At 39.5% G+C, this 19,201-nt stretch overlaps 1 protein-coding gene and 1 non-coding gene across 25 annotated transcripts in view; both read right to left on the minus strand.

The window, feature by feature from the left end:
- Nucleotides 1-19,201, minus strand: part of CAST (calpastatin) — a 110,108-nt gene that overhangs the window by 35,911 nt on the left and 54,996 nt on the right. For 7 of the 24 annotated variants that reach the window (XM_041751471.1, XM_041751474.1, XM_041751479.1 and 4 more), the window contains 12 exons: nucleotides 17,174-17,233; nucleotides 13,041-13,106; nucleotides 12,316-12,357; nucleotides 10,431-10,487; nucleotides 9,980-10,093; nucleotides 8,666-8,749; nucleotides 5,058-5,129; nucleotides 3,413-3,511; nucleotides 1,732-1,812; nucleotides 1,110-1,148; nucleotides 313-405; nucleotides 84-176 (listed from right to left, as the gene is read on the minus strand). In XM_041751471.1, the coding sequence (XP_041607405.1) occupies nucleotides 84-176; nucleotides 313-405; nucleotides 1,110-1,148; nucleotides 1,732-1,812; nucleotides 3,413-3,511; nucleotides 5,058-5,129; nucleotides 8,666-8,749; nucleotides 9,980-10,093; nucleotides 10,431-10,487; nucleotides 12,316-12,357; nucleotides 13,041-13,106; nucleotides 17,174-17,233 (900 nt within the window). The remainder of the gene's footprint in view (nucleotides 1-83; nucleotides 177-312; nucleotides 406-1,109; nucleotides 1,149-1,731; nucleotides 1,813-3,412; nucleotides 3,512-5,057; nucleotides 5,130-8,665; nucleotides 8,750-9,979; nucleotides 10,094-10,430; nucleotides 10,488-12,315; nucleotides 12,358-13,040; nucleotides 13,107-17,173; nucleotides 17,234-19,201) is intronic. The other 17 variants (XM_041751480.1, XM_041751476.1, XM_041751465.1 and 14 more) reach the window with 8 other exon arrangements.
- LOC121490238 lies at nucleotides 2,365-2,469 on the minus strand. The gene has a single exon (XR_005987561.1). It is a non-coding gene; the product is annotated as a U6 spliceosomal RNA (small nuclear RNA).

The following is a 19,201-nucleotide window of genomic DNA, read 5'->3' on the forward strand; positions in this document are numbered from 1 at the left end:
TGAATCAGTTGGATCAGGCTCAGGAAAGTAACTGCTGTCAGGAGAAGGACCGTGGTTATTTTCAAAGAAGTAATTATTTATACCTCCTCCACCTTTCTTTTTTTCTCTTGGGGTGAAGCAGCACTTTTGGCTACCCTGGCTGGCTGGGCTTTTAAAATCTCTTCTCCTGTAGATTTCTGAAAGGCAAAACACAAAAGATCAGACTTATAGATGAAAGAAGGGCAATTACAATAACCAGAACTAAAAAGAAGTTGTTGTTTTAAAGTCTGATATGGTTTCTAACAAGCACTGCAATTATGTTTAAAACAATACCTCTTCCTTAGTTTTCTTTCCAGCATCGGTAGGTGAACTACAGGTGAAGTCAGATGACAAAGCATCTATGGCATCATTGGGCCCCATGGGTTTCTAAAGAAACAGGGACACGATGGGGCATATATGAGAGTCATTCAAGTTAAGGATCACAATATAAACTCAGCAAAGGAAGAATCATCTGACATTCCCTTACTACCAAATAAAAGACCTTATCAACTAACTCAGATGAAAGCCTACATTTGGAAGGGAATGGGTGCTCACTAATCCTATTTGCCTGTTTCCCTCTTTTAAATGGATCACGTGTTAGGATATTCTCATTCTATTAACATTTATTTTACTGCAAAACTTTCTTGTCTCCATTCTTCTTCCTCTAAAAAAAAAAAAAAAAAACTATGTATGAATCCATGAGCACTGAAACAACCTCCACGACATCCCTGGCCTCTGAACAGATGGAAACTTAATCTGATTTAGAGATTAGCCATAGACATAATATAGAGAATTGATGACATATCCCCCAACTAAAGATTTTTTTTTAAAAGACTTATTTATTTGAGAGAGAGAGCAAGGGGAAGTGAGTGTGAGGGGGGTAGAAGCAGAAGGAGAAAGAAAGAGAATCTCAAGCAGACTCCCTGCTGAGCACAGAGCCTGACTCAGGGTTCAGTCTCATGACCCATGAGAACATGACTTGGGCCAAAACCAAGAGTTGGACACTGAACTGAGCGACTCAGGTGCCTCCCACAACTAAAGATTTAAAAACAGGTTAACCTGGATCTCAGAAGACATTTATGTAAACTCACCGAAGAGTCTGGAGGAGGCACTGTGATACCTTCTTTTTTCTGAAACAAATATTAATTTGGTCATGTTGAGCGGCCAAAAGTAATTTTTACAACAGGCAAAATGTAAGGCTCAGTGAGTGTTATGAATTGTGTTTTCCCAAAAGTCATATTGTTGAATTCCTATACCCCTAGTACTCCAGCATGTGACTATATTTAGACAATGGGCCTTTAAAGAGATAATTAAGGTTAAATGAGGACATTAGGATGGGCAGTAGTCCCATATGCCTCCTGTTCTTATAGAAGTGGGGAAACATGGACCGAGAGATGCACAAAGAGGGAAGATGGCCATGTACATACCAAGGAGGGAGGCCTCAGATCCTTCCCTCACACCCACGCTGCCCACACCCATTCCAGCCTTCCAGCCTCCAAGACTGTAGGACAATGTCTTCCTGTTGTTCAAGCCACCCCAGTCTATGGTACTGAGTTATGTCAGCCCTAGCAAATGGATACACTGAGAGTCACTGTAACAAGTTCACCTGCCCCATCATATTTTCTAAATCTAAAAAACGTGACTATACTGAAGGGATAAAGATCATGTTCTAAAAAAGTAAACAGTAAAAAAGTAAACGATAATTTAACTTACTGCCAAAAGTTCCCTGTACTTTGGAGGAAGTGTGACTTCTCTTTTACCTAATTCCTCTATGTAGGTGGAAGTCATCGGATCCTGGAATAAAAACCACACACAGGGATATTATATAATTAATTAGCTGAGAACGTTATATGTGTATTCGGCAACCAAACTACTATTCCCATTAGTAATTTATGGAGTTACTGAAATGAAATGTAAGCCATTAAAAAGCCAATGCTTTACACAACACTGAAATTAAGTTTATACAACACTTTAGTTAGCCTAACCCATATATAATAACTAGAAAACATTCAAACCACTATATTAAATTTAAGTCTTATATCAAAGTACATTTTACTTTAAAATGTTTTTCATTAACTATTTCCAAAACATACAAAAAAGTTAATAATAACATCTCTATAACCTAATACCCAAGGCTTTGAGATGTAATTTCTAAGACAAAAAGGTCTGATAATATATCCTGTTTAACTAACCTCTATAATCTCATTCATCTTCCTTATTAGCCAGTCATCATCCAGAACTTTATTATACCTACCCACTTAAAACTGAGTGCATTTTAACACAATTATTCCATATGTAGGTACCCACAAACAATGTGTAGTATTACTTTGCATATTTTTTAATTGAAAAAATATAGAATGCTTTACAAATTTGCATGTGCTCCGCACAGAGTGGTCAAGCTAATCTCCTCTGTATCATTCCACTTTTAGCATATGCACTGCTACTGAGCACTATTTTGCATACTTCCAAATGTTATAGAAATGGCATATTTTAGATATCATTTTGTATTTTTATTCAAAACTATGCTTTTGTAATGTATCCATGTTGATACATGAATAATTTGTTTTAACCCCTATAAAGTGTTCCATTATATCATCCTGTCTGCTGTTGATCAAAATCCTTTCCAAATGTTTTATTCTTATAACTCCTGGTACACACGGGCAAGGCTCCCTCCTCCCAGAGTTCCTCAAGGTGGAACTGCTACCTGAAGAGTAAGCACATCTTCAATATCCACAAGCTCTACATGAGCTGTCAGACATTTATACTTTTGCCAATCTGATGAGTGTGAAATGGTCTCTTCATAGTTTGGTATCATTTCTCTAATTCCTACAGAATTTTACGTATTTATGAGCCAAACAAGTTTTCTCCTATTTTTCTATTGGGTTGTCTTTTTTATTTACAATTCTTCATAAATTCTAGAAAAACAAATCCTTTGTCATGTCTGTTGCAAGTATTTCCTCCAATCTACAGCATGTCCTTTTAATCTTTTTAATATCAAGGAACATGTAATTTTTTTTTTCTTTTTTAGGAATTAGGCGGGGGGGGGGGGATGAACTGAGGGTGGTAAATTTCTAGGATGTCAAAATAAGTTCAAGTCCAGTGGACTTAAATCTCAAGGACAGAAAAATCTTTGTAACCCAATAAGGTTTATCCCAGCACCAGTCATAACACAATGATCAATAAATGGTCACTGAGTCAATGTAATAGATAGCTACCATAGGACAAGCCATTTCCACTCCCAACACTAATTTGTAGCTGCTATTATTAATAATGCCACCATCTGCTTTTCTCCAAGTGACAGAGCATTAGGTATTCTTTGGTGCCTCATGACCATGATCTTATCTGCATTCCTACCCATTAAGTATGAATCTTTACAGATATCAAAAGCACATACTGAAATTTCAGGTCCAGTATATGGTACATTATCTTCTTCAGTTTCTTCAGGTTTTCCTAGAGTGTCTACTAAGTCATCCAAAGCAGCATCCATGTCTGACTAGAAAAGAAAGAGGGCAGGTATTTAAATGCTATTTGTAATACATATTTCACTTCTAAATTTTTAATTAAAAAATTCTTTTTTAAAAAAATTATTTATTTCAGTGAAATAAAGGGAGAGAGCACACATATGCACCCAAGCAGGGGGAGAGGCAGGCAGACGTAGAGGGAGCAGCAGAACCTCCCGCTGAGCAGGGAACCTGATGTAGGACTCTATCCCAGGACTCTGAGATCATGACCTGAGTCAAAGGCAAACGTTTAACTGACTGAGCCACCCAGGCGCTCCAAACAAAAACATTCTGTACAGAAAAACACCAAACATCAAAAGTTCTTTAAACATCAAAACTGTAAAAATCTAGTCTCTATTAATAGATTTTATTACATAAGGTCCTAGAGTACACATTCTACATTGGAAGGACAGAAAGCCACGTTGAGGTAAGAATCACAACTTTAGGGGTGCCTGGGTGGCTCAAGTGGTTGGGTGGCTCTCTTGATTTCAGCTCAGGTCATGATCTCAGGGTTATGGGATCAACCCCAAGTAATGTTCCACCTTGGGTAGGAAGCCTGCCTGAGATTCTCTCTCTCCCTCTCCCCCTACTCCTCACCCCCTAAAAATTACAACTTCGGTAAGTCTAATGGTATTAACTACATGAACAAATGGGTTTGTTAAAGCTGCCAGTCCAATGTATTGACAGATGAAAAAGGACAAAACACAAAGAATAATGATATTGTATGCAATAATGTTATTGTATGCAATAGGAGAAATGCCTAGTATTTACTGCATATAAGTTTTCCAGAGTTACATATTTACAAAGAACTCCAAAAAAAAAACCTCTAGGTAGCATCTCTTTCTATTAGAGTATTTCAGAAATGGATTGCCTGTATTCTTTCATTCATTTGTGGGTTTTTTTTGTTCACTTGCTTACCTGAAGATGTTTACAAAACAAATTACCTGAATGGGATGTTAAGGTTATAAGAAGTGACAATTAACTTTGTCCATATGAGTTTTAATCAGTGTAATGAATGAAAGAGTGCCTCTATCCTATCTTTGAGGTTAAAAATGATTCATTGTGCATTTAAAACAAGACTTCTGGGAAAGACCCTTTATTTACTTTATTTAACTCAGATTAAAAATGATTAATTTTTTCCCCTTCAACTACCATATTCCCACTACAGTTTTAGGAACTGATCATGTAATACAATTTGGGATCTGTTAGCTTTAGACTGATTCATTTGGAAATTTCCGAATAAAGACGTGCCTTATATTCTTTAGTGATACCTCTGGTTAAAGAAGTTATATTTGCAAGAGAGAAACTGGAATGTAAACCCATGGGATGTAACTAGAGTTTTTGGAATGGAGGGTTAGAATATAAAGTGTTCCAAACATACCCAGAAAAAAAAATGACGCTTTTAGCTTATAGCAATAATTCGTTTAAAAGGTCTTTAATCTTACTTCATATGGTTTGCCCTTAAAAAAATCAGATCAAGAATATAGAGACTATGAATAAATAATTATCTCATGTAGAAATGCCCTGCTATCTTCATACCTTTCCAGGTGGTTTACCCAGTTTGGATTCAACTGGTACAGCCGATGTTAGTGATTTCTTTTCTTTTTTCTGCTGGGGTTTTAGAAAGAAATAAAAACTCCTTCTCATACATCTTTCCTCAACAATTTAACAAATTCAATTATTAAATAATTCACTAAAATTCAACAATATATCTAAAGATGAGCTCATTAAAATATTAATAGAATTGATCACACACTGAACAGCTGCTCTGTGCCAGATAACATGTTGTAAGTGTTATCCTTTATCAGGACAGCGTAAATAACATTAATTTCATTTAGTGATGCGTAGAGCAAAACTCAGAGATATTAAATAATTTTTCCCAGTTCACACAGTAAAGGAAAGACCAATGCTTGAATCCAAAACTGCTGTCTCTTTCTTCATGGCTCTCCGTTGCCTCTCCCAGGGCCCATCGTCAGTCTGCAGCACGTAGGAATTTTTTTTCTCTAAGTGGCCAATTCTTCCTGTCACTGTTTTTAGTCCCTGCCTGCACACATGAAGACCTCCACACTGCCTGCTTTAGTATTTCATCATCCGCTCCTTTCTTAATCTCCCTAAAATGAATTGCCTTCCCATCACTGGTTCACTTGCTCTTTCAAAATTGCCAAAACCCTCTGATCTGCAATCTCCATGCTTCATCCAGACGTAAACATCTCCAAAGTCTGACCTCAGGAAGCACCCCTCTCCTAACTCCTCTCTCACAGCTGCCGTGGCCAAGATCACCCAGTTCTCTTCTGGCCTTTGGGCCGTCTGGTCTCTGGCACCTCTTTCGCGCTGCCCCCAGCCCTCCACATTCTGCACCTTTCTGCCCCGCACTGGTGGTCCCAAGCAAAACCATCCTCTAGGGCCAGGCCCAAGTGCTTGCAAGGACTGGCAGGAACTAGACAGGTGAAGCTGTCCATTTAAGACAATAGAAAACTCTCTCATGTGGAGGGCTCTGGAACGTGGCAGCAGAGCATGAGGGTGGGGAGCACAGCAGCTGCCACCTACTGGCCGCAGGAGTCTTCAGGCAGGTCACCTCTTCTGTAGCTCAGGATCCTCACGTGTGACACTGACTGCACCTACCTTAGAGCATAGTGAGGACTGGATAAATTTATGTACTGAAGTGTGAAAGTCCCGTTTGGTACATGCTAAGCATTATGTAGGTACCGACTAAGTGCTAAAGAAGTGACCACTGCGATTGTCAAAAACACTCTGGAGGCCAGCAAGGTAGGAGCCGGGTTCTGGGCAGCGGAATCCACTTCCAGGATTCAGCCGCAACCTCATGAGATACTCATTCGTGTTGTTCTCCCTCCTCCCTTCCTCCCCTCTCTGCTCACTCTCTCCATTCTCCTGTACTTCCAAACAAACAATTCATTCCAATTGCCTTGTTAAACATCTCTCTCTGACGTTTCAACTTGGCCTATCCAAACTCAGACCACTTTTCATCCTCAACCAGTTCCCCTTCTGACTCTGTCCACCTGTCACTGGTAACCAGGGACCAGCTCCCAATTTAGGGAGGTGCTCACTCACATCAGCGTGGTCCCTGTGCTTGTAGGAACCTGAAAGGGCCCCCCCTTGCCTCACCTTGGGATTACCAACTCTAGTTCATGAGACCCTGAAGCCCCACGTCATCTCAGAGTTTATGTTACCACTGCCCATCACAGGCAATCATTTTCTGAAGCCTGAAGATTTTACCTCTGCAATGAGTCCTCCACTTCCGGTTCTATCCCAGCTCTACGAGATGCTAAATTAGGACTCATGAAGACTAAGGCCACAGTCCTTGATGGCCTTCTGATCTCTGTTCCCGTTTCATCCCACCCACTGCCATCGCTCAGTCCTGAAGCTGGGTGCACTCACATCACTCAACTGCTCTCCAACCTTCAACATTTATCCTCTACTGGTAGCATAGCTACCACTCCAGTCAACTCATCTCAGCCATCCCCACAGCAGTGCCTCATCCTCTGTTTCTGGTCTCACAGTCCTCCCACCCCCCCACCCCCGCACAATCCTGGTGCCTTACCCATAGTGGAATGCACTTTGTACCCAGAACATCTCACACTTTTGCACTTTGCTGAACCTACAAGCCTGCAACTACCCATCCTTTATGTCAAACTCAAATTGGATTGACTCAAAGTCCCATGGATTCCTACAAATGGACAAAATCCCTCAGTTCCTTAACCAAACACCCTCTTGCAAGGGGCCTGTCTTCATCTGCCTTGGAATGCAATCCCAGGGATTCGGTCTTCTTCCGGCGCCTGGATGGGCTAGCCTGCAGCTAGGGTGTCCTGCAGTTACACCACAGGGCATTAAAACATGGTATGGGCCCCCCTCTTCCCCAAAATGAAGATCTGAACAATTCTATTCTATGGGAGACAAATCAGAGGCAAACGAAAGAGAAATGTTTTGTCCTAAGTTCAAGGCCAAGTCAACGCACACCAGATTTCCACATAAGCCTCTTATTTTACTGTTTAGCTTTCATTTTCTTCCCTGGCTACTTTACATCTAGCACAAACTTTCAAACTAATTATATTTTTAAAGCTTTTCAAATCTATCAAATCTGCTAAATCTATCCATTTTTCAAACCATTTCATCAACACCACGCAGTAATGTATACCCCTTGGGGACGAGGGTGCAAGTCTTAAGGTGATATGCATAGTAATTAGAGCAATATAGTTTGGCTACAAACTAATGTGACTCTTCCTTTTCAAAATCTGAGAAAAACTGATGTTTCAAGGAGATGTGCCATACTTTTATCCTAGGACTTTCCTTACCATCTAGCCTACAGGGGGATACCTTTCCTATTTTGAAAAGTGGAAAAACAGATGAATATGTACTACCTAAAAAAAAATTTCATTTCCATCTTCTTATTGTTGTTGCACTTACTTACTTGTGGCTTCCAGAGAGACAGATAGCATTTCAAGGGAGACACGGTCCCTAAACTGATTACTGACTCTAACGCTATGGGTAGAAACAGTAGACTACTTCTCATCTTACATTTCCAGGCTAGTATTTGAAGGAGCTTCTCAAGTGACCTAAGGAAGACTCGCCCATCATTAGTCAGAGGGACACACATCCTCTCTCCAGAGAGGGCTGGGAACGTCTCCTTCTAAAACTTCCCCCATCAACTCATGTAGATGCCAGGACTGTTTGTGACTTTCGCATATCAAGGTAGATGCTGTCCATGTTGAAAGCTGAGAGAAGTGCTCGCTCAAATATAGCAACTTAATTTACTTTATTTCAAAGCCATAAATCTTGAAAGCAGGACCTGAGTCAACTCACATTTTATTTTTCTTGGTACTGATACTGGATACACGGTAGGTGCTCAATAAATATTTGCCCAATATATGAATTCTTAAATCGGTTTTGCTATCCTTCTTACTCTATAACCTTTAGATGTGAACTCTTCTTCAGTAAATTTCACATAACATATTTGGTTTTACCAAATACAGGTTATTCGAGTGTGGGAGCACCACAGGAACTAAAAGGTTACTGAGCAGACATAAAGGCCAGGCTGGAAGGGGTCTTCACCAAGCACGCACTTCCGTGGAACAGACCTGATAGGCCGCAAGGCCCACCTACATACTTTATGTCTGCCCATGTGTGCTCACCTTGTTAGCTGCTGTGGCAGATGCTGCAGCTGCACCAGCAACAACACTCTCCCCACCGGCAGGAACGGCATCCTGTGCTTTAGTCTAAAGGTGGGAGTAAAAAGATTAATAGAACTAAGTATCTTTGAGTGACCATTTTCAAGATCACGCATTTCAAGTATCACTATTAAGCCAGTTTACCATCAAGGACAACTTGCAGAGGAGCGGTTACTAGATTCTACTGTGCATGGTACAACACTGGGCACCATGTGAGGCTGGACTCAAGAGCATAGAGCCCCCCCAGGTGCACAGAGAGTGAAATGGGCCAGGTAGGGGCTTTGATAAATTGGAGTACATATACCGGGTATAAAGCTCTTGTCACTTGTTGCCATATAACCTGATTTTCAAGAGAAGCTAGAAATTTGAATTTTATGTGAAACATTAGGACTTCAATTGTTGGCAGCTCATGAAAATTAATTTTAATAATACTGTGAGCCAAACAAAATAGATTTGAACAAAACGCATAATGGCCGCATTCAGTTGGCCACAAATGCGTAACATTTTCTTTCAAGTCCACTGTGAAGCAACCCTACCTACATCTTTCAAGAGCTCTCGATGGAAGAGTTCTTGTCATAAAGGTTTGTTCTTCTTCCAATAGGGGACCTCCATTAGCTGTGCAAATATGGAATCTCTTTCTGATTTGTGGCTCTCTAAATTCATCTCGTACACAACAAAATTCTCAACACCTCTTTCAGACTTCCATGTAAAGAGCAGAACATGCAGGGACGCCTGGGTGGCTCAGTGGTTGAGCGTCTGCCTTCGACTCAGGGCATGATCCCAGTCTGGGGATCAAGTCCCACATCGGGGTCCCTACAAAGGGCCTGCTTCTCTCTATATATCTCTGCCTCCCTTGGTGTGTCTCTCATGAATGAATAAATAAAATCTTAAAAAAAAAAAAAAAGAGCAGATCATGCAGATCCTGTGTACTCCTACAGCACCGAGGAGGGGGGTCTAGGAGGCAAGCTCTATCCCAAGCTTCCTGTCTCTGAGACACTAGAGCCTGCTGCCCTACAGTCATAACTAGATACCACCGGGCAGCGGAAAGCTAGATTGAACATCCCTATAGCCCATCTGATGTACTTCTTGAGCTTTTCATAGGGTCAAGTTTCCACAAGGGTATTTGCAAAGCCAGTAAAATGACAGCACCAAATCATTACAGTACAGAGCATATTCAGCATAGCTCAGAGATTCAATTACACATGCCCATGGAGATAGAGGACCTGCATCTTATTCCCTGGCTGATGGTCGTGTTTTCTATCAATCTGACTTATTTACCTTTGGTTTTGTTGATTTCTCTGATGTCAGCTGCTCACTTGATCTAGAAGCTGCTTTTTCACTATGAACATGCTTGCTTCCCGTATCTGATGCGTGCTTGGGTAGGCTTTTTGGCTGAAACACACACACATCACGTGGTTAACAAGATGACAAATACGGACGCTTTCTCTATGCGATGCCAAGTGTTCCTAATGGTTGCATTCTATATACTTTTGAATTGCAGGAACTTCAAGTCATGGGACATAAATGTGATACAATTTTACTTTAGGTATAAAATTTGAAATAATACCATATCCTTCCAAATTCAGCAATTTACTATCAGTAAACTGCCAGTCCTACTATTGCCACATGGTGGTGCCATTTTAACTAGAAAAACAAACATGTCCAGAATTCAGTTCCTCACACACAAAAAAGTTTCATCAAATATCAAGTCCTAAAGACGATCAATTACCTCTTTGTGTTCCTTTGGCTTTACTTCTTGGGTTTTTTTTTCATGGACCACAGATGGCTGTCAATTTCAAAAGATAAAATCTCAATTACATTGGAGTCCTTTCTTATATTATTTCCAGGTAGACTCAAGAACAAAAATTGTGGGTACCTTGGGTGGCTCAGCAGTTTAGCACTGCTTTCAGCCCAGGGCGTGATCCTGGAGACCCAGGATCGAGTCCCATGTCGGGCTCCCTGCATGAAGCCTCCTTCTCCCTCTGCCTCTCTCTCTCCCTCTTTCTCTCTCTGTTTCTCATGAATAAATAAATAAATACAATCTTAAAAAAAAAATTCCAATTAGATCCATTTGCATCTCTTGGGAAAGACCTGTTTAGATAAATACACACGTGCTACTCATCAGTAATTATCCTACCATCTAGTACTGACAATTATAAGAGTAATGAAAAATACAGTATTTGACTTAGAATGATTTTTCATATAGGTATGTATTTCTTATTGTTTTTCATAATTCCTACAGCTCATTTGGTAACTGCTGGTCTAATCACAAAGAGGTCATGATCATCAATCACATGATCCCTAGGACCTCTGCACTTACTGATAGGGAACCCCCTCTAGAAATTCTTTTAAAAATCTTCCTTCATAGGAGATGAACACTGTAATTTAATGATTTACAGTCTTTTCTCTATTATAACTAGACGAGGTAACATCAGAAACCCAATTCTCCTGAGTTGAGTAAACAGCCAAAACTTAAATATGGAATAGCAGACAATTTCCGTCTCACTGGTGAATTCCTCCTCTACAGTGGACCATGGAATTGTCATTCTAAGGGGGGCAACCCTTAGATAACCCTTAGATAAATCAGATAAGTCTCACCTTCCACCCAGATGACCTCATCCTTGCCTGCATTTAAACTACAGCTCTGTGCTTTCTTAAAGTACATCTCTGTGCTTTCCCACAGGACACCTTGTGGTCTTATCTTGAGTACTTGCTTAAGCATGCTTGCTTGAAATAAATAATGTGTAGCATTTTATAGAGGAGAAATATTTGCCCTGCCTGCAGACAGACACTCTGGGGTCCATCTCCATATGGATGTAGACTGGTTTTCAGTCTAGACAGCCATGAGTCAGAGAAGGCATTCCCAAGGGAAAGCAGGAGTTGTCTCCTGAGAAACTGATAACCAGTTCTATAAACTGAGATAAGACTGTTAAGATAGGGCAGCCCTGGTGGCTCAGTGGTTTAGCACCACCTTCAGGCAAGGGCACTATCCTGGAGACCCAGGATCGAGTCCCAAGTTTAGGCTCCCTGCATGGAGCCTGCTTCTCCCTCTGCCTGTGTGTCTCTCTTTCCCTCTCTGTGTCTCTCATGAATAAATAAACAAAATCTTTTTTTTTTTTTAAAGACTGTTAAGATAAACCTGCAGGCCTCTTAGGATAGGCTCACATCTGTAAGGTATGTAGGTGCTGGGTTCAAAACACACATTTATTCTTGATGTTCTATCTTTAAAGTAATTGGACACTCGTTACCTTTTGTCCTTTCTCTTTCAATTTTGCTGTTTTTTTTTTTAACAGTTACTTCACCAGTAACAAAAATCTAGATTTGAACAAAATGCCTTCTGAAATATACTGTTCTCATGTATAAAATAGTAAACACTCATTTTAGCCATGTATATTTATTGTAATTATTGTGTACTTATTGTAATTATTCACTTATACTCTATATAACCATATTTTAAAAGATAACCCAAGATTAATTAAATTAGCTGAAAAAAATATCCTTTTCTCATTCAGTAGCAACAACAGAGGGAATGGGTTATTCATTATTATTATTATTATTATTATTATTAATTATTAAGAATCCAAATAACTCACTAGTTGAGTTAAATCACTTACCTTAGTTGATTGTGACTTCTTTTCAGGTTCTGTTTTTGCAGCCTAAACTCAGAAAAATACAGAAAGAAGAGAGGGAAGGAATTAAGAAAGGCAAAAAATACACATAGTATACAAGGCTTAACACGGATTTTCTTCAATTAAGCAAGTGCAAAGAAGATGACTTTGATGTACATATAAACTTTATGAATTATGTTTATTATACTTTTATTGAAATTTTAACTCTTTAGATAAACACTTAAGCAACCTAATATTTTGCTTTCACTTTTAGACAGCAATTTACAGCTTACTTTTGTTATGTGTATCAAAGGTAGGAAAACACTTATTGCTACAAACATTGTAGCTAATATATTAGCTAATATATAAACAATAAACATTGTAGCTAATATATAAGCTAATATATATTATATATAATATATATAAATATATACAAATCCTCATCCTTCAAAGGCAAAGACATACACCTTGGAGTGAAATACCACAGGTTTTGGCTGCCAAAGTGAAACAATGGTGAAAACAATGGGATGGTGACAGAGCCAAGAGTACAGAAAGCAGTGACATTTAATTTTAGTGCCAGAATTTCAGTGATGGGTCACTAAGGTCTACCAGAAAGTCTGTGATGGGTGAGAGTTACCGAAGATCTGGAACTACAATTAGGAGCGTGCGCTGAGCAGCTGATGTGGCCATTAGCAAACAGAAATATCCCCTAGTACAGTGAACCACATCACCTGTTTTTTGTGTCTTTTCCTGTTAGGAGAATGCTGTCCTCCCATCTGTTTGCTGACTGGAATAGCCTAATACAAGAGAACAGCCCCAAGTGTGATTTTATTTTATCTGACAATCAAATAAATAACATATATCACAGGGCTCAATGTTTATATCAAGTCCCCTTCTACTCACCTACTGCCATCTACTCCAGCATATGTATGTTAACTCCAAGAAGCTGCAGACACTAGGATTGTAAAGGCTCAAGCAAATCCTGCGATTTGGACTTTTTTTTTGACCGTGTAAGAATCTGCAAGATTACCAGTAGTATAACTAACAGAATTCTGACCCCTTTCCTTCACCTTCTCTGTGTACCGGCTGCTTGGGCCATTATTTTGCACCTTTATGTCTAACATTTGGTTATGATCAAATCAACAGCCGCTAGTGTTGCCAAAAGTTCTCTGAAATGTTGTCAATATGGTGTTACACAACAATCCTGTAAATAGCATATAGATTTTTTTTTTTTTTGTTACATGATACAATCTAAATTTCTAGGAATGTTTCAGAAGAGCTGGTTGTGGGGCACCTGGATGCCTGAGTCAGTTAAACTTCTGACTCTTGATTTCAGCACAGGTCATGATATCAGAGTCCAGAGATTGAGCCCCGCAATCAGGCTCTGCACTGAACACTGAGTCTGCTTGAGATTCTTTCTCTCCTTCTCCCTCTGCTCTCCCCCAGCTTGCACTTGCTCTCTATTAGAAAAAAAAAAAAAAAAAAAAAAGGAAGATGAGGAAGAGTTGGCTCTGACTCAGGCCCTTTACTGGAGCATTTTACACAGTTTTATCCAACCAAAGGTCATCTGTATCAAAAAACACAATTCCTTAAGTACATACATGAATTCTTGGTACAGGCAAGATATGAAAACTGGAATAAAACTGGAACATTTTTTAACTTTTCAGAGTCAAAGATGAAAAATTAGGCCTAAAGCCTCCCACCATTTCTTTCCCTTTTATCTATTTGCTGCTATTAACATCAACTCCTGTTTTCTATTCTATTATCTACAAAAGCCAACACCAAATATCTTCTTAATTTATCATGTCTTGTGCTTCAGCCATCAAGAAACATACATTCCTCCCATAATGGACCCTCGTTTTACCAACACACTGTTTTGGGAAGGAAACAAAGTTCATAATCACAGAAACATTTTTAAATAAATTTTATATTTTGGATCCTTTCATACTCTTTGTTAATTAGTTTCCGTATCTGCTACTATGCTTTTTTGAACTTATGCATATGCAATTTAGTAAATGATTAAGAAGGAAAATAAGCTACCTGGTATTGTAGTGGTTTGGATCTATTAATAGCTTCTACTCTAATTTGGCAATCAAGATCTTACATGGAAGAAATCTACAGAACAATTAAGAATTCACACTCACACATGCAAGCAGCTTATAATGGCATATTTTTATTAGTCGCTAATACATTACCTAAATTTATTTTTGCTGAAGGTGGTGAGGCTTAACACAACAGCGATGATGATAATAACCAATGTTTATTGATCACCTCTTAGTATCAGGTACTGTTGTAAACTTCACATGTGCCAACTCATTTAGTCCTCATAATAATTCTATGAGACGTGTATCACCTTCACCATCATTCTCACTTTGTGGATGAGAAACTGAGGCACACACAAGTTAGCTTCCCAAGGACATCCAGGGTGGAGCTGGGGTTTGGGTGCTCAGTCACTGCATTGCACTTCATGGTCTCTCCAGTACTAGCCAGCTCCTACTGGGCACCTGCTGGGAGACAGGCACTATCTAATACCCTTTCATGTTTGTGTTCTTATACAGCCTTGTGAAATAAGTTCTATGATCCAAACTGTAACAAATAAGGAAACCAAAGCAAAGAGGAGTTTCCAAATACCGTGGCTGGTACAAAATGAGATTCCAAACCAGGCCATCTGGCTGCATGGTTCCTACTATATCGTCTTGCAGGGGTCACACCCTGAGTAGAAATGATTTGACCTTCCATCTTAACCACAGCACTGTGATCCCCCATTATAATGTGCCAGGGGAGGGACGCCTGGGTGGCTCAGCAGTTGAGCGTCTGCCTTTGGCTCAGGGCGTGATCCCAGGTCTGTGGATCAAGTCCCACATCGAGCTCAAGTCCCACATCGAGCTCCCTGTGAGGAGCATGCTTCTCCCTCTGCCTGTGTTTCTGCCCCTCTCTGTGTCTCTCATGAATAAATAAAATCTTTAAAAAAAATAATAATGTGCCAGGGGCAAGAGAGGTCAGACTTAGATCTAGACATATCACCCCCCTTCAGAAGTAGATAGACTTTTATTTGAAAGATGTAGAGTAAGACAAGAATTTGGTATAGGAACTATCATGAAATAACATCTTTTGTCTAAAAGCATAAATATTTGAAGAAATATGCTCAAATTCACAAAAATCAAGAGAAGGCTAGGATAAATGTTATGACCCAAACATCAGAAGTACATGAATCTAATTAATGAGAACAGTGTGACTGAAATCCACCCAGCAAAGAGTTGATGCCAGAAGTGGTCCTGACGTAGTCATTGGTGATATTTTTTCATCAAGACATTTATTCTTCTCCCTCCCTCTTGCCTCCTACCTTCTTCTCTCTCCTCTTATCCTCCAGTTCTGGAGAACTGCCAGGAATTCTCATTATTATTGTTTAGCAATGGCTGAAGGGTTTGTGGACACTTGCTATGGAAAACAGGGCACATCTACAATAAGCATTGGTCCTTGAGCACAGAGAGAGTCAGTGGCAAAGGATTAGAGCCAGGCAATGGATCAAATGAGAGCCACAATAATAAAGAGAAAAGCTTAGATTTGTGGCTTTCCTTTCTTTGCTTTCATGGACTCTGAGTTCAATGATAATTTGTTTTTGGTTGATGCTTCTCCTACGGTCTTAAAATCATTTTAAGACTGAGATCAGATTCTTAAAAATATTTTAAGATTAAACTTGGTCTAAGTAAGTAGTGACAACTAACAGATGAAGGAAGGCTCAAGTCATGCATATTTTGAAAACAAAAAAAAATTCATGTAAATGTAAAATACTAAATAACAATTTTAGGTTAAAAACTTTTCAATTAAGATGAAAGCTAGATGACATTTATAAGAGATCTGAACAGTGTATTTCAAGATATTTGCAATGTCCTTTAAAAACAGTTCAACATGAGACCAGAGGATATCCCAACAGCACCAAAGTACAAGTGCCAGTACCAAATTATGGCATTGGATCCCACCACAGGCTAGCAAGACAGAAAGCAAATCATGCCAGTGATTTTAAACAAGGGCAACTTAATAATAATAGAGCTGGGCTAGCTCTTGAAAACACTCAAGAATATTGGCTCATAAAAATTAGTTGAGAGCATCTCGATAATGTCCCTGCTTTAATTCACCACCCCCAGAAGAATCCCAAGAAACGGCTTGAGACTTGGTCACTAAGGGAGAGGACTGAGGCAGCTTCAGGCAACTCTTCAGAACTAGGTCTACTCTTTGTGACCACTATACTGGACAACATTCTTTTATTTTTTCTTCTGAAATCCCAAGAAATAACTATTAGAATAAATCCCATATAGAGCTCTGAAGGTTTATCAGTAAGCCCTTGCCCTGCAGGACTAAAATTTCACAAAGAAATTTGAGGAAGTATCCAAAGTAACAGTTTCCATCACTTGTCGCTTAGAGTAAACTTAGTATAAACTTTCTCTTTCTTACATTGAGTTTTAAATGGCTGTGAAAATAAAACCATTTTATAAAATGTTAAGAATGCATATTTTTCGTGAGATCCAGAGAAATGCACTTAGATCATCTTATCATTACACTCCAAGTCTAGGACCAAAAAACAAACAAACAAACAAACAAAAAAAAACAACAACAAAAACCTTTGGAGGACTACTCTTTTCTAGATACTCTAAAACAATGGAGAACTGTACAGTTGATATTTGAGGCAAATACTAAAAACAAAGGGGAGTTTCCAAAGACGCCTATAAATTAGAAAGAAATGGTTACTTCCGTAACTTAGGCTTGTTAGGACACATAACTCATTAGTTAATCTACATTTGTTTTGCTTTACGAAACAATCCCTTAAAGGCATTCACCCACATACACCCATGAAGACTCTTCATACCTTGGTTTCTGTGGGATTCATACTGGAAGACTTGCTGGTGGAAGCAGAAGAGGCTGATGCCTAGAAAGTAAAGAAATAGAAAGTCTGATTCTGGTTTACCTACAAATACTTTGATACACACACACACACACACACACACACACACACACACACTTTGTCTTTCAGCTCCTCTTAACCATATTTGTTTTTAACTACCTTGGTTTTACCTCTTCCAGAGTACAACTCCCACAAAAGCCCAGTCGGCGATATTGCCCAGTGGGGACTTTAAAGAATGTTTAATAAGACTTTTGTCTATAACCAGACCAAATGGGTTCCAGTTTTGAGCGTAACTACTTCTGAAATAATCTTAGGCAATTTTCTGATCTTTAGTAGATAACTACGTTGTAAGTTTATTACGACCTGGTACGCAGAAGTGCTCAGTAAATATGTTAATTATTATCTGTATTACTTTCAGAAAGCACAGAGATTTTAAAATAAGGCAAAACTTTGTTCAACTGCAAGCTCTGCCAATGACTAGCCAACGACTGGTATAGTTTCCCAGCTATAAAAAAATGAGGCCAATAACACCGCTTTTAAGTATTTGAGATAATAAAATGTCTGGCATGTTGTAGGTGCTTATTAAATCACTAATGCATTATTCCTAAGATATAATACAAGACAGAAGGAGCAGGATGTAGTGCTGGAAAACAGATCTGGGAGGATCAGAACTGTCCTTTCAGTGTCATGTAAGGAAGAGAAGACGGGAGTAGGGTTGCAAAGGGGATACTGCTATATTAACTGTCTCATCCAGGCTCCTCCCTGGGAGGGCAAGAGGTGATGAATGGTAAGTGAAGTTTCAAGATACACCATTCCTAGGGATGCAACGGGGTGGTGGAATGAGTCCCTGCAACCTCATCACCCAAGCAGGGAGATGTGCATAAGGATACTTGCATGGAACTGTTATGCTAGGACTTTTACTTGCATTACCCTGGTTAATATTAAATCTATCGCTACCTTTGGGAATTCCAACCTAGGCTCACGTAAACCTCCTTAATATTGAGTCTGTTAGGTTTTAGAGCTCAGGGATTCCATCTGGCCTAAGTTGCCTTCTCAAGTAACCGGCTGTCAGTAAACAGCTGCCACCCTGCCAGTAATACCCAGAGCCTGTCTCTGATGTCTGGCCCTGAGCCATTTCTGAGGCTAAGTCCCACGGCAGGATGAGCCCATCCTGGCTGGTTCCCCGGCTCCCCCCACCCACCACACTACCGCCCAAGGTGATTGTATGAACCTACCACATCTCATGGCCCAGGAAGAAAAACACCTTCCCCACAGTCCTCACTTAATGTAGAGGACATTGGCACTAATGGTAAATTATCACAATTTATAGGTAAAAAGCCCAAAATTTTAGTATATTGATTTTTCAAACAAACCTTATGAACTTTATTCCTAAGTACCCTTAGGCACCTATTGGGTACCCCCTCACACCAAAATACACCAAACCTGGTCACTGTAGCAGGCATGGTGCTCTCTATCATTATCTTTGGGATAAAGAGCTAGAAGATGTACCAAGGTAGATTTTCCCATCAAATTAATGGACAAACACATAAATATTCATTTTTCCTTGAGGTTTAACTTGTGAAAATTAATGTACCTGTTTGCCACAGCCCATTCCTTTAATGAATTCCCTCAGTCATAGAAAAATCAAAGACCAAACACTACAAGAAAGTGCTTTTAGGGGTGCCCGGGTGGCTCAGTTGGTTACGCATCTGACTCTTGGTTTTGGCTCAGGTCATGGGTCATGAGATCAAGCCCTGCATTAGGCTCTGAGTTCAGCCAGGAGCCTGCTTGAGATTCTCTCCCTCTGCTCCTCCTCCTCTCTCTCTCTCTCAAATAAATTATTTTTAAAAAGTATCTTAGGTAAACATTATTTCTAAACCTCTATGCTTTATGAAAACATTCCTAAAATCACATAGCCTTGGAGTTTCCAATCTGCCCTACTACTTTATTAAGTGGCAGCTGGATGTGATCCTCAAATCCTATAGACTTTCA

The sequence above is a fragment of the Vulpes lagopus genome, chromosome 4 (genome assembly GCF_018345385.1).
Source record: "Vulpes lagopus strain Blue_001 chromosome 4, ASM1834538v1, whole genome shotgun sequence".
NCBI lineage: Eukaryota > Metazoa > Chordata > Mammalia > Carnivora > Canidae > Vulpes > Vulpes lagopus.